We start from the raw sequence: 13711 nt of genomic DNA on the forward strand, positions 1-13711 counted from the left end.
TTTTAACAAAATAGTATAGGACAGACAGCACGTTTGATCACAAGCAGGCATAATAACCAGGGATACAACAGCAGGCATTAAAGCATTATATTTATTACACATTAAAACAAAGACTCCCGTTATATATATTTATATATACACACAGTTGAAGTCGGAAGTTTATATACACTTAGGTTGGAGTCAATTAAACTCGTTTTTCAACCACTCCACAAATGTCTTGTTAACAAACTATAGTTAAAGCAAGTCAGTTCGGACATCTACTTTGTGCATGACAAGTAATTTTTCCAACAATTGTTTACAGACAGATTATTTCACTTAAATCACAATTCCAGTGGGTCAGTCATACACTAAATTGACTGTGCCTTTAAACAGCTTGGAAAATTCCAGAAAATTATGTCATGGCTTTAGAAGTTTCTGATTGGCTAATTGACATCATTTGAGTCAATTGGAGGTGTACCTGTGGATGTATTTCAAGGCCTACCTTCAAACTCAGTGCCTCTTTGCTTGACATCATGGGAAAATCAAAAGAAACGAGCCAAGAATTTTTTATTTATTTATTGTAGACCTCCACAAGTCTGGAACATCCTTGGGAGCAATTTCCAAATGCCTGAAGTCACCACGTTAATCTGTACAAACAGTAGTACGGAAGTATAAACACCATGGGACCACGCAGCCGTCATACCGCTCAGGAAGGAGACGCGTTCTGTTTCCTAGAGATGAACGTACTTTGGTTCGAAAAGTGCAAATCAATCCCAGAACAACAGCAAATGACCTTGTGAAGATGATGGAGGAAACAGGTACAAAAGTATCTATATCCACAGTAACACATCCTATATCGACATAACCTCAAAGGCCGCACAGCAAGGAAGAAGCCACTGCTCCAAAACAGCATAAAAAAGACAGACTATGGTTTGCAACTGCACATGGGAACAAAGATCGTACTTTTTGATCCCAAACGTGAAGCACGGGGGTGGCAGCATCATGTTGTGGGGGTGCTTTGCTGCAGGAGGGACTGGTGCACTTCACAAAATAGATGGCATCATGAGGTAGGAAAGTTGTGTGGATATATTTAAGCAACATCTCAAGACATCAGTCAAGAAGTTAAAGCTCGGTCGCAAATGGGTCTTCCAAATGGACAATGACCCCAACATACTTCCAAAGTTGTGGTAAAATGGCTTAAGGACAACAAAGTCAAGGTATTGTAGTGGCCATCACAAAGCCCTGACCTCAATCCTATAGAAAATTTGTGGGCAGAACTGGAAAAGCGTGTGCGAGCAAGGCCTACAAACCTGACTCAGTTACACCAGCTCTGTCAGGAGGAATGGGCCAAAATTCACCCAATGTATTGTGGGAAGCTTGATGAAGGCTACCTGAAATGTTTGACCCAAATTAAACAATTTAAAGGCAATGCTACCAAATACTAATTGAGTGTATGTAAACTTCTGACCCACTGGGAATGTGATGAAAGACATAAAAGCTGAAATAAATCACTACTATTATTCTAACATTTCACATTCTTAAAATAAAGTGGTGATCCTAACTGACCTAAGACAGGGAATTTTTACTAGGATTAAATGTCAGGAATTGTGAAAAACTGAGTTTAAATGTATTTGACTAAGGTGTATGTTAACTTCCGACTTCAACTGTATATAGTTATGATGGACGAGCAAGGGATCACATACATATTTCTTGTGTGTGAATCCATCACCCTCTGAACTCAAACCCACCCACACCAGACCAAACAATGGGAATGAACCAAGGAAAGCACCATCATTCTAGTGAAGTTAGCAGGTCATGTCCCACATCTCTCCCTCCCAACCGTTCCCTTGGAGCCCAATGTAGTGCTGGAGTGTGGAGTTGGTGTAGTTCACAGGTGTGCAAGCCCAGCAGACCTCACTGGTAGGGCATCTTAATTGTAGATTAATTTAAGGGGGAGGGGTCAAGGGTCATGACCCCAGAGTTCAAGCAACAGCTGATTTCTTCTCCTTGTAAGTGGCCATCATCTTCTTAATCTCTGCAATCGCCTTCCCTGGGTTCAGGCCCTGTAAGAGTAGGAGGTGATGAATTTGACAACAATGAGAAAGTAGAAGTGAGTGCTAGTGAGCAGTGAAGTTTACCCTTAGAAGGGAGGAGTAATGTTTATTAGACCGAGGTTACCTTGGGGCAGGTCTTAGTGCAGTTCATGATGGTGTGACAGCGGTAGAGAGAGAAAGGATCCTGCAGCTTGGAGAGACGCTCCTCTGTGAACTCGTCTCTCGAGTCGATCATCCAACGGTAGGCCTGGAGAAGGACAGACATGTGAGCTCACAAACAGTCCAAGGTGCATACGCACATTCACTCATCAGTGTCCCGTTGATCAAAATATAACAACTCTGAATCAAACTAGTCAGACGAGTCTAAACTCATACACAAAAGCACAGGCCTGCATAAGGACAGCAGGTCCCAGGTACTTGTCTCCATTCCACCAGTAGCTGGGGCAGCTGGTGCTGCAGCACGCACACAGGATACATTCATACAGCCCGTCCTGACAGGGAGAGACAGGACAGTAAGAAAGAGAGCACAGAAGACATTTTGACAAAATGGACACAGTTGCAGCACTCTGTTCAACCATCTAAATTCTGCTCATTGTCAATGAATCAGAAGTAATTTGGGTGTACCAGTTTTTGTCTGTCCTCCACAGTCTGATGGTACTGTTCCTTTCCCTCATTTGTCTCATCCTTCTTCTTCAGGTAGGGCTCGATCGACTTGTACTGAGCATAGAAATTACTCATGTCCTGCAACCAAAAGAACGCCATCAAACTCACTCAAATTTTAATGTGGGATTGACAATTAAAATAATACAGCCAGTGTGTGACAAGCTTGTATGGAATGATGATACTCACAGGGACCAGATCTTTGACCACATACATGTGTGGCAGAGGGTAGATCTTGGTAGCCTTGCTGGTGTTGGTGTCAATCTTGTTCAGACAGGCCAGTGTGTTGCCTCCATTGATGTTCATTGCACAGGATCCACAGATACCTGGACCATAGCAAACGCATACAAACACTGCCTTACTCACATTATATGAAGTTGCAAAAGGAACAGATCCGTGTTATTTTTCCTTGACTGGGGCATATCCATTGGAGGATAGTGAGTCACTAGAATAAACCTAGCTGATCTGGTATCACCCCTGGACAACCTGTTCTAAGATAATTCCATCCTGGACACACTTTCCAACCTTGACGACATCTAAATCCCTAACGTAACAAAAACACAGTAAACCAACATTTAAGAAAACTAATCCCAGCTCTTCTCTCACTCCCCAAAGAACATTAGTGATTCACCACTGGAATCATCTCAACCATTTCCTCTATTCATCACTATCCCCAAAATAACCCTACTTCCCTCCACACACTGACCCTCTCTGCAGGAGCGACGGAAGGTCAGAGTGCCGTCCATCTCATTCTTTATCTTGATGAGGGCGTCCAATACCATGGGGCCACAGCTGTGGAAAGGAGGGAAGCAGACAGTCCAATTATTGTTAAGAACCACATCTGTACACTGAATATGTATGAGAACAGGATTGACACCTATATACTGAACAAAAATAGACCCACCCACTTGGGAGCAAAGCCCAGCCAACCAGAATTTGTTTTTCCCCACAAAAGGCCTTTATTACAGACAGAAATACAGCTAAGCACCCCCTCAGACGATCCCACAGGTGAAGAAGTCGGAAGTGGAGGTCGTGGTTATACGTCGTCTGCGGTTGTGAGGCCGTTTGGACGTACTGCCAAATTCTCTAAAACGACGTTGGAGGTGGCTTATGGTATAGACATGAAGATTCAATTATCTGGCAACAGCTCTTGTGGAAATCCCTCCAGATGGCATGCCAATTGCACACTCACTCAAAACTTGAGATATCTGTGGTATTGTGTTGTGTGACAAAACTGCACATTTTAGAGTGGCCTTTTATTGTCCCCAGCACAAGGTGCACCTGTGTAATGATTATGCTGTTTAATCAGCTTCTTGATATGCCACACCTGATTATCTTGGCAAATGCTCACTATCAGGGATGTAAACAAATTAGTGCAAAAACATTTAGAGAAATAAGCTTTTTGTGCGTATGGACAATTTCTTGGATCTTTTATTTCAGCTTATGAAACATGGGACAAAGACTTAACATGTTGCATTTATATTTTTTGTTCAGTATACTATACAAATCCATACTATGATCGTACTCCAGGGTATTTTTGTCACAATGCCTCATTGTCAGAACTGAGCCAACAGGATTGGACAGATGGAGAAAGAACAGGAAGGGAACCTGGGAACCTGTCCAAAGTATCAGGGTTATCCTCCTTAATTCCATATGAAGGGTGCTCATGATTACCTCTCGAACAAATCCAATTTTATTTGTCACATGCGCCAAATACAACAGGTGTATACTTTACCTTGAAATGCTTACTTACAAGCCCTTCCCCAATCACACTGAGTAAAAAAAAATGTATAAAAGGAAATAGCACAGTAAAATAACAATAACGGGTCTATATACAAGGAGTACTCCATCACCACCAAACACAAGGGGAGGTCTGTACTAACAAGATCTGAAACTGTGATAAATTACAAAGTGCCTGTTCCAATAACCAAATGGAAGTGTTCAACTGATAAGGCGGGCTGTACTCACGTGTTGAGATCAATCTCAAAGGTCTGCATGCGGGGCTTGTCCCCCACCGTGTCTGGGTCCCAGCGGTACACTTGGAACTTCTTGACTCTGGGCTGGGGTGCTGTGGCCGCCGCTGTCTGGGCGTACCGAACCGCCTGAAGTAACAGAGGAGAGAGAATGAGGACAGCTTAGCCTGTCTGTCATGAACCACATTACAAGCTGTGGGATAGAACTTCTTCATGAATGACGACTCAATGCTCCTGGTAGAAGAATGTGTATTGGCAGTGTCGAGTGTATACACAACATTAAGAACACCTGCTCGACCAGGAGAAAGCTATGATCCTTTATTGATGTCACTTGTTAAATCCACTTCAATCACTGTAGATGAAGGGGAGGAAACAGGTTCAAGAAGGATTTTTAAGCCTTGAGACATGTGTATATGTGCCATTCAGAGGATGAATGGGCAAGACAAAAAAGTTAAATGCCTTTGAACAGGGTATGGTAGTAGGCGCCAGGCGCACCAGTTTGTGTCAAGAACTGCAACCTGCTGGGCTTTTAATGCTCAACAAATCCTTCTTTAACCTCTCTCCTCCCCTTCATCTACATGATTGAAGTGGCTCTAACAGATTATCCCTTATTGATGTCACAACTTTCACCTGGTCTGTCTGTCATGGAAAGAGCAGGTGTTCTTAATGTTTTGTATACTCTGATCATATACAAATGTAAACAGGGTTTGAAATTATTATGTTTAGTTAAATATATCTGTTTGGGCTTTTTGCAGTCTACAAATTATTTGTAATTATGTTCCGGCCCCCTGATTATATGCTAAAGAAAAGATCTTCAGCCCATGGCTAAATCTAGTTGATGAGCCCTGGTATATAACCTATACTGGGGTATTTTGAAATACCCATGGTTTGTTTCTCAATACCGTTTATATATATTTTTTAATTGCTTCATGACGATCCACTCGAGCAGCACAAGAGGAGGAAATAGAAGGAACTTCAAAATAATCAAGAAATCATTGTCCATTGTTTTAGGGTGAAGCACCGCCTCCCATGGTCTGAAGTTCCTTCTATTTCCTCCTCTTGTGCTGCTCGAGTGGATCGTCATGAAGCAATTAAAAAATATATATAAACTTGAAGTTCACTACTAAAAAATATATATAAACTTGAAGTTCACTACTGTTTGCCAGCTAAATATCTTATCACTATAAATGTCACTCAGTGGTGACCCATCATTCAGGGCATTTTTAGTGGGGGGCTTGCCTGTTTTGCATGTTATTTTAGCATTAATACATGTCACATAACAGTTTGCAAACAATGTAATTATAGCTAAAACATAGCGGTGCTCATCGGCCACAAACATTACACAACAAGTTGGAAATCGCAAATTCAATATTGAGTGGTTTGGAAGGAATCAGTGACAGTGGCTAACTGCAAGCGTTGCAAAGCAATCACTAGCCTGCTATTCAGTGGAGTGGTTGTGTGGTCCCAAATCTGGGATTAAGGGGCTCTTTTCCAAGTTTAAAATAATAAACATTCAACATTGGCCATGTTGTTAATGAAGCATGATTTGTGCCGCGCTCAAAACAACTTAACTCGGAACTGCAAAAACTTGACTTCAGTGAGTTAAAGACAACTGGGAAGTCAGGAATAAACGAGCTCCAACTGGGAAAATACGTTTTGAACTGTCATCCAACGCGGAATTGTAAATCCATCCTCTTTCTAGAGCAACGATCTGAAGATCAATGACGTCATCATGATTCAACCTTGTTTTTCCCCCCCGAGTTCCCAGTTGTTTTGAAAGCACCATAAATCCAGAGAATGCCAGACTTTCATGACAAAATTTGCCCACGAAGGACCACCGCGCCCCTTTCCTGTTCAAGTGAGCACAGGACAACAAAGGTGAGTCCAAAAATGTATTGCATGCTGCAGCACAAATGATGTAATATGCTATGGAAATATTTATACTGTAGATAAGAAATAATATTAAGTGTATGTTGTGTAGTAAGATGTTAGTAGCCCATGTGCCTCACCCTAATAATTTGGTCTATTAACCCCTCTTAATTTCGCCTACTGTACTGACTTGGTGGTGCACATGTAGCCTACAGTATAACCTGTTTTAGAGAAATGTAATAATCGAATATTGTGAGAGCTTTCATTGTCTGCTTATATGCCCCCTTTAATTTATCCTACGGTTCTAACTTGATGTACAGGGAGAACACTAAGAACGGCCTATGTTCTGAATTCTGTCGCTGTTCATTTCAAAAGTGCTAAACAAATAGTTATATTGACTACATCCATCCTAGCTCGCTCGTCTTAATCGAAATTACAGATGGCCTCTTATTCGCTCGTCGTCCCCTTATGCCATAGTTTGTACATCTCAATTGTCATTAGAAACCACATTTGTTTAAGCAAGTCAGCCAGTAAAGGCAGTAATTGAGGCTGAATGAACTGTTTCGCTGCCAGACAAGGCTCCGCTGATAGCCAGGTGTAGCAGTGGTAAGGTGTTGGGACTGTTGTTGGGACAGCTTTATGTAGGCCCTAACAGTTTGTGGGCACCGTTTGTCACCGTTATAGGGAAATTAATGTATTGTGTTTTGTAGTGGCTTTGCTGGCATGCATCCCACTTTTTATTTTTTTTGCCCCACCAAGATTTAAATGCTAAAATCACCACTAGTTTCACTAAGGTCAAATAATTTCACTCAAGCACAGGGCTCCAGCTATGCATTTGGTTTGCTAACTTGCTCACTAAGTGTCTAGCTTGCAAGATCAAGCTTCTTGGTTACAGCAGAAACAATCAATCCCCTCCCGAGTCATAGATCAAGATCCCTGCTCTCTAATACTTGTTTTGTGCGTGCAGCAAACTGCGACCTCTGCCAAGTGAGCCGTTGTTTGATAAACGGAGAAGGAGCAACCCTGTCATAGCACGGGACATTTTTTTCATTTTGGCAGGGGAAACAGAGTGAATTTTTTCAATAAAATCTATAGATTCCAACTCTATAACAAATCAGGACAAGCACAGGTACACAGTAAGCGTTAAATAATTGACATTTATAGAAGTATCTAGTGGTAGTGCATGTTTGAAGTCACTAATTTCATACACCATTGGAAAACAGTGGATTACGTTGCGCAATTTGGCAGAGGTCACATAGAATTACATTTTTATAAAAAACGACAGATTGCAGCACCAAAAGAAAACATCTTTACAGAGGACAAACATAGGTACAATGTGGTGCACATTAAAGAAGGGATATTTTTTGAAGTATCGACTACCACTGACTCGATATAGTCGGAGGCACACTACTCCGCCAAACCTCATCACCACTGAAGGTGGTGGAGTTGAGAATTCCCAGCTAGACAGGGGAAGGATAAGCTGATCCTAGATCAGAAGAAATATACCTGGTGGAGCAAGGTCTGTAACTCCATTCAGACCTACATTACATGACCAAAAGTATGTGGAAAAACTTCAAATTTGTCTATTTGGCCATTTCAACCAAACCCGTTGCTGAGGTGTATAAAAATTGATAGCACATAACCATGCAATCTCCATAGACAAACATTGGCAGTAGAATGGCCTGTACTGAAGAGCTCAATGACTTTCAACATTGCACCTTTCCAACAAGTCAGTTCGTAACATGTCTGCCCTGCTAGAGCTGCCCTGGTCAACTGTAAGTGTGGTTATTGTGTAGTGGAAACCTCTAGGAGCAACAACGGCTCAGCCGCGACGTTGTAGGCCACACAAGCTCACAAAACAGACCAGCGAGTGCTGAAGCGCATAAAAAATATTTAAATTAAAACGCCTGTCCTCGGTTGCAACACTCACTGCCAAGCTCCAAACTTCCTCCGGAAGCAACATCAGCACAAGAACTGTTCATCTGGAACTTCATGAAATTAGTTTCCATGGCCAAGCAGCCACACACAAGCCTAAGATCACCATGTGCAATGCTAAGCGTAGTGTAAAGCTCACCACCATTGGACTCTGGAGCAGTCTAAACACGTTCTCTGGAGTGATGAATCCCACTTCAACATCTGGCAGTCTGACGGATTAATCTGGGTTTGGCGGATGCCAGGAGAACACTACCTGCCTGAATGCATAGTGCCAACTGTAACGTTTGGTGGAGGAGGAATAATGGTCTGGGGCTGTTTTTCATGTTTCGTGCTAGGCCCCTTAGTTCCATACAGTAATGGTTTGTCAAGATCGGTGTGGAAGAACTTGACTGGCCTACACAGGGCCCTGACCTCAAACCCATCGAACACCTTTGCGATGAATTAGAACACAGACTGCGAGCCAGGCCTAATCGCCCAACATCAGTACCCGACCTCACTAATGCTCTTGTTGCCAAATGGAAGCAAGTCCTCGCAGGAATGTTCCAACATCTAGTGGAAAGCCATCCCAGAAGACTGGAGGCTAGACGTTTCCACTTCAAAATAACAGCACTTACAGTTGACCAGGGCAGCTCTAACAGGGCAGAAATTAGTTGGAAAGGTGGCATAGTGTATTTTGTGGCATTGCCATACCAGTCCCCCTAAAGGTCACATTACAAAAACACATAACCGTACACTACTTATCCAGCCCATATTTACTTAATTTTAAACTTGTGAACAAAACCTCTATATGAAGTATTGACAAGCAGATTAATCATGATCAAACAACATTCTAACACATTACACTGAAACTGTCCAGTGTGTGTGACAATAAGTATTTGTATTTTTTTACTCTATTGTTTACTTTACTAGCTAGGTAATGTAATATAAGCTAACAACTACTAAGTAATGTGCCTAGAAACACTGATGAAAGGTAGCTAATTAAATACTCAAATGACAGCACTGACAATGAACATTAGTACCTAGGGAGGACAGGTATAGCTTTTAGTGTTCCTGAGTTTACGGTGGCAGTGACAAAAAGAGCAATGGATAATTTATATGTTTACACAATGGAGTTGCTGGCCATACTTTTGGCTGCAGAGTGGGTGGAGGATTTGAGGATAAACAGGGTAGTCATCTTCTCTGAATCCAGTGCAGCACTGATGAGCTTAAATTAATTTGTGTCTCGGAGCAGACTGTATCATATGAGGTTTTGTCGTGCTTGACTAGGGTGAGAAAGATGGAGTTACTTGTGATGTTCCTCTGGGTACCAGCTCATGTGGGAGTAGAGGGGAAAGACGAGGTGGATGTGAACACCAAGCAGGCTCTTAAACATCCTAATGTTGAGATGGAATTGTCAATCAGTAAAGCAGAACCCAAGGAGTTGATAAAAAAAAGTGGTTAAAGACAAATGGAAAGATTTGTGGAACAGGGAGTGAAAGGGAAGACACCAGCATAAGATGCAGGGAGGTCCTCAGGTCGAGGTGAGAAGGGAGGAAAGGGTAATCACAAGGCTCAAAAGTACATTGAAATTGGTAGGAAAACATCTGACTGGGAAGTGTGATCATTGTCAGGAAGAGACAGTGCCAGCAATATGGGAGGGAAAGAGATTGTTATTCGATTTAAGGAGTAATGTGGTTGAAGAGCCAATATTAAGTTAACTGCTGGGGTTCATCTTCAGGGGATGTAGTATTTAATTATGCATTTTATTTCCTTAGACTTAGAGAATAATGGGTAGGATTCAGACCTTCCCTCAGTTCCGTCTCTGGTTCACACTCCAGTCCAGTTGGAGGCGGTAATGCACCTTAAAGTTGGTTGCCAACCGCCATATAAATTCCACAGAAGAAGCCAAAACAGCCAAATACTCAATTTAAATGTGAATCGATTCTCATTTGCTGTAATATTACAGTTCTAGAAACATAAATCCCTCTACTTTAATATCACAAATAAGTTAACAAATTGAAAATATACAAGTACTGTACACTAACAGTTGCAACCATAGTATTTTTCAGTGACAACACGATTGTGGCGTACCTTCCATTTACACATAAGTGTTAGGAGACACAAATAGCTAATGTAAACTCGTACATCGCCTTGGTCCGTACAATTGCCCTTATTTTAGCGCCCCAAAAACGTAATACTTCCAGATCAACTGTAATGTCAATACCACTGTAAAGCACAATTTCTCCCCTTTCCAACAGAATCAATTACATGACAAAAACGCTGCCCGTTTCTGCATAATTCAAGCAGGCAATGAGCCCCGTCAGGTCTTTTTAAAAATGGCGGGTGGGGAAGCGAAACTAATGAGTGATAGTGAGAAGGAGAGATGTTGTGTGGGAAAAATTGCTTTTTTTCACTCAATCTGTCCAACTTATCGCCTCTAAAATGTAAATAAAACACTATAAAGAGTTTATATAATGTGTCATTACATACCTATTTGAAGGAAAGTGTCGAATTTGAATCGAGTTTTTAGGGCGGTGCTAAAGTGATCTTAGAAGTAAACAGCTGCTTTGAGAATGATGATCGCATGCAATGATGATGCAAAAAAATGACTAGGTATCCCCCCTTAGCCCGTCACTGTCCATTTGTCACTGTCCATTTCTTGTTTATAAACGATGAGAGAAGTGCTACACCTGTGGAGAGAGATTGTAAGGTAGAAATAGTTGCTTTATGCTTGCTGTACTCACGACATGACAAGTCACGATGTAACGGAGGGTCCGTTTTTTCAACTTTTCTCCAATACTATAGAGGCATTACCATGTCGATCAACGCTTGAATAGAAACCTAGTTCACACCCCCGATTTTGAAGTCAACACAGTCCCATTAGTTTTCTTTGTAGCCTCGTCTGAATGTTGCGGTTGCGCACATTTGTACGGAATGGGGTGAGTTTATGTTAATTAGCACAGGTAGTCCGTCTTCCGTCTGTTTTCCGTAAACAAGCGCTGTAACATGGAAATATGGCCTTGTGGGAACCCTAACCCTATAAAAAGGTGTGCAGTAATTGAACATTTTTTTCCCTCGCCGATATGAAAGATACATTCCTTATAATTCCAAAAACATACGGAAAGCGATGGATGTTCATGTTTAGAGTAAGCGTCAGGGCTCTTAACAAAATATCCAAGATCAGAAGATATTATCGTCAAAAGAGACACAGATGTGCCAGATATTTTACCGGATGTATAAATGTAAAGCATCCGGTTGGCGTTCACACTCACTACCAATATGGTGATGAGAGGAAATTAAATGGGATAAATGGAGTGAGATGGATTTTGGCCAACATTCTGCTGATCTACACACTTTTCTGCTTCCAAAACTGTAATCTGTAACAAACAGTGTTCTGCATTTTGTAGACTAACCTTTGCCAAAGTTTCACAAAATTGCGTTGTTTAGAAGGAGTGCAAGGGCGAATTGAGTTATTGCACATTCCCTAAATGAAATATGCTTGAACGCGCCAATAGGATTTCACTAGTTCGTGCTTGGCTCTGCACATCCCCTTGATTGTTCTGCCCACTATGATTAATTTGCTCCCATTGGAAACAACAGGCTCTGGTCGATCTTGGGTTAGTTATACAAATCTTTGCTAAAGCAATTAGTGTCTATGGGTATGCTAGCTGACAACCAAGCGCACGTCGTTCGAAACGATCAACAACCCGCATTTATTTATTAGGCAATCGTTCAAATGGACACAGCCTTACCACCATTCCACTGGAAGAACGGAATGCCACATTGCTACAGCGACCCAAAGACGATAGACAATGGACCGACATCTTTCGCAATCTGTGTTTCTCTGACCTCTCTGGTTTCTGCTATCCCTGAATGCACTGCGGTATTTCCTTTAATAAAAACTGATCTGTGATCAGTGTAAAACGTCTGGTTTTACCAAACTATGCAGATTTGCACATACTATGCACATGATATTCCACATGTACAGTTTATGCAAAACAGTTGTTAGTAAACTAACAGAGTTTTACTTGATGTTTTGCTCAATTAAATGTGGGACCACTACGCGCGTGCGTAGTCAATGACGTTTTCGGCAGATACTCTTTGAGAGCAACATTACAGCAGTCGTCTCCTGTCCTATATTGTTAAAATAATATAATCCAGTGAGGTTGGCAAAGGGGAAAAGGACAGGATTGTAGCAAAAATCGTTAAAGGTGGTGTTTTTGACTTTATCTTGTTGTATCCGCAATCGTGGGCCTGATAGATATTAGAATGTTCAAGAAGTTCTCAGTAATGCACGGGTAAATTAGCACTGTAGCCATTTAGCTAGCTATTCTATTTAATTGACATTACATTATTTACTTTGTATGCAACATTTACTCACCGTAGTGACAGTTTCACACTACAGATAACTCATCAATTAATGTTATAGTTAGTTATGAAGCTTGACTACAAGAAGCCCAAACAGATATAATATTTTACTAAAACATAATTTCAAATCTAGTTTACATTTGTATATGATCACATATACACTAGTATGTGGACACCTGGTCATTAAAGATCTCATTTCAAAATCATGGGCATTCATATGGAGTTGGTCCCCCCTTTGCTGCTATGAAAACCTCCACTCTTCTGGGAAGGCTTTCCACTAGATGTTGGAAGATTGCTGCTGGGACTTGCTTCCTTTCAGCCACGAGCATTAGTGAGGTCAGGCACAGATGTTGGGCGATTAGGCCTGGCTCGCAGTCTGTGAGCTTGTGTGGCCTACTACTTGCTCCTAGACGTTTCCACTTCTCAATAACAGCACTTACATTTGACCAGGGCAGAAATTTGTTGGAAAGGTGACATCCTAAGACGGTGCGACGTTGAAAGTTACTGAGCTCTTTAGTGCGGGCCATTCTACTGTCAATGTTTGTCTATGGAGATTGAATGGCTGTGTGCTCGATTTAATACACCTATCAGCAATGGGTGTGGCTGAAATAGCAGAATCCACTAATTTGAAGGGGTGGCCACATACTTTTGTCCAGTTAGTGCATCTCATGTATAGTTGTGCATACATGGGAATACTTTGGAACAGATTTAAAAAATGTAAATCACTTGGAGCTGATTTGCTGGTGTTTTCAGTCTTTCATGTCCAACTAAAAAAATTCATAAAAGTTGGGGGACCAAATAAAATCTCCCACAGGCCACCAGTTGGAGAACCCTGGCCTACAATATGTCTTAACCTATTTACCACACTATCTCTCGGTTCCAGCTTGTGATATT

The 13711-nt window shown here is 41.5% G+C and overlaps 1 protein-coding gene across 1 annotated transcript; it reads right to left on the reverse strand.

The window, feature by feature from the left end:
• Positions 1–73: 73 nt before the first annotated feature.
• LOC139535768 (succinate dehydrogenase [ubiquinone] iron-sulfur subunit, mitochondrial-like) lies at positions 74–12357 on the reverse strand. Its single transcript, XM_071335548.1, has 8 exons — positions 12202–12357; positions 4662–4795; positions 3400–3485; positions 2883–3019; positions 2658–2774; positions 2421–2524; positions 2158–2278; positions 74–2042 (listed from the first exon to the last, which is right to left on the reverse strand). The coding sequence occupies exons 1-8, from the start codon at positions 12271–12273 to the stop codon at positions 1962–1964; spliced, it is 852 nt and encodes a 283-aa protein (XP_071191649.1). The 5' UTR covers positions 12274–12357; the 3' UTR covers positions 74–1961.
• Positions 12358–13711: the final 1354 nt, after the last annotated feature.

Source organism: Salvelinus alpinus, chromosome 12 (assembly GCF_045679555.1).
Source record: "Salvelinus alpinus chromosome 12, SLU_Salpinus.1, whole genome shotgun sequence".
Lineage (NCBI taxonomy): Eukaryota > Metazoa > Chordata > Actinopteri > Salmoniformes > Salmonidae > Salvelinus > Salvelinus alpinus.

Excerpts from the sequence above, each read along its gene's own strand:
- LOC139535768 (XM_071335548.1), bottom strand. The coding sequence starts at position 12,273 with ATGTCGGTCCATTGTCTATCGTCTTTGGGTCGCTGTAGCAATGTGGCA. Across the intron at positions 4,796-12,201 it reads GTTCTTCCAGTGGAATGGTG|GCGGTTCGGTACGCCCAGAC; the intron begins GTAAGGCTGTGT and ends CTGTTACTTCAG. Across the intron at positions 2,775-2,882 it reads TGGTCAAAGATCTGGTCCCT|GACATGAGTAATTTCTATGC; the intron begins GTGAGTATCATC and ends TTTTGGTTGCAG.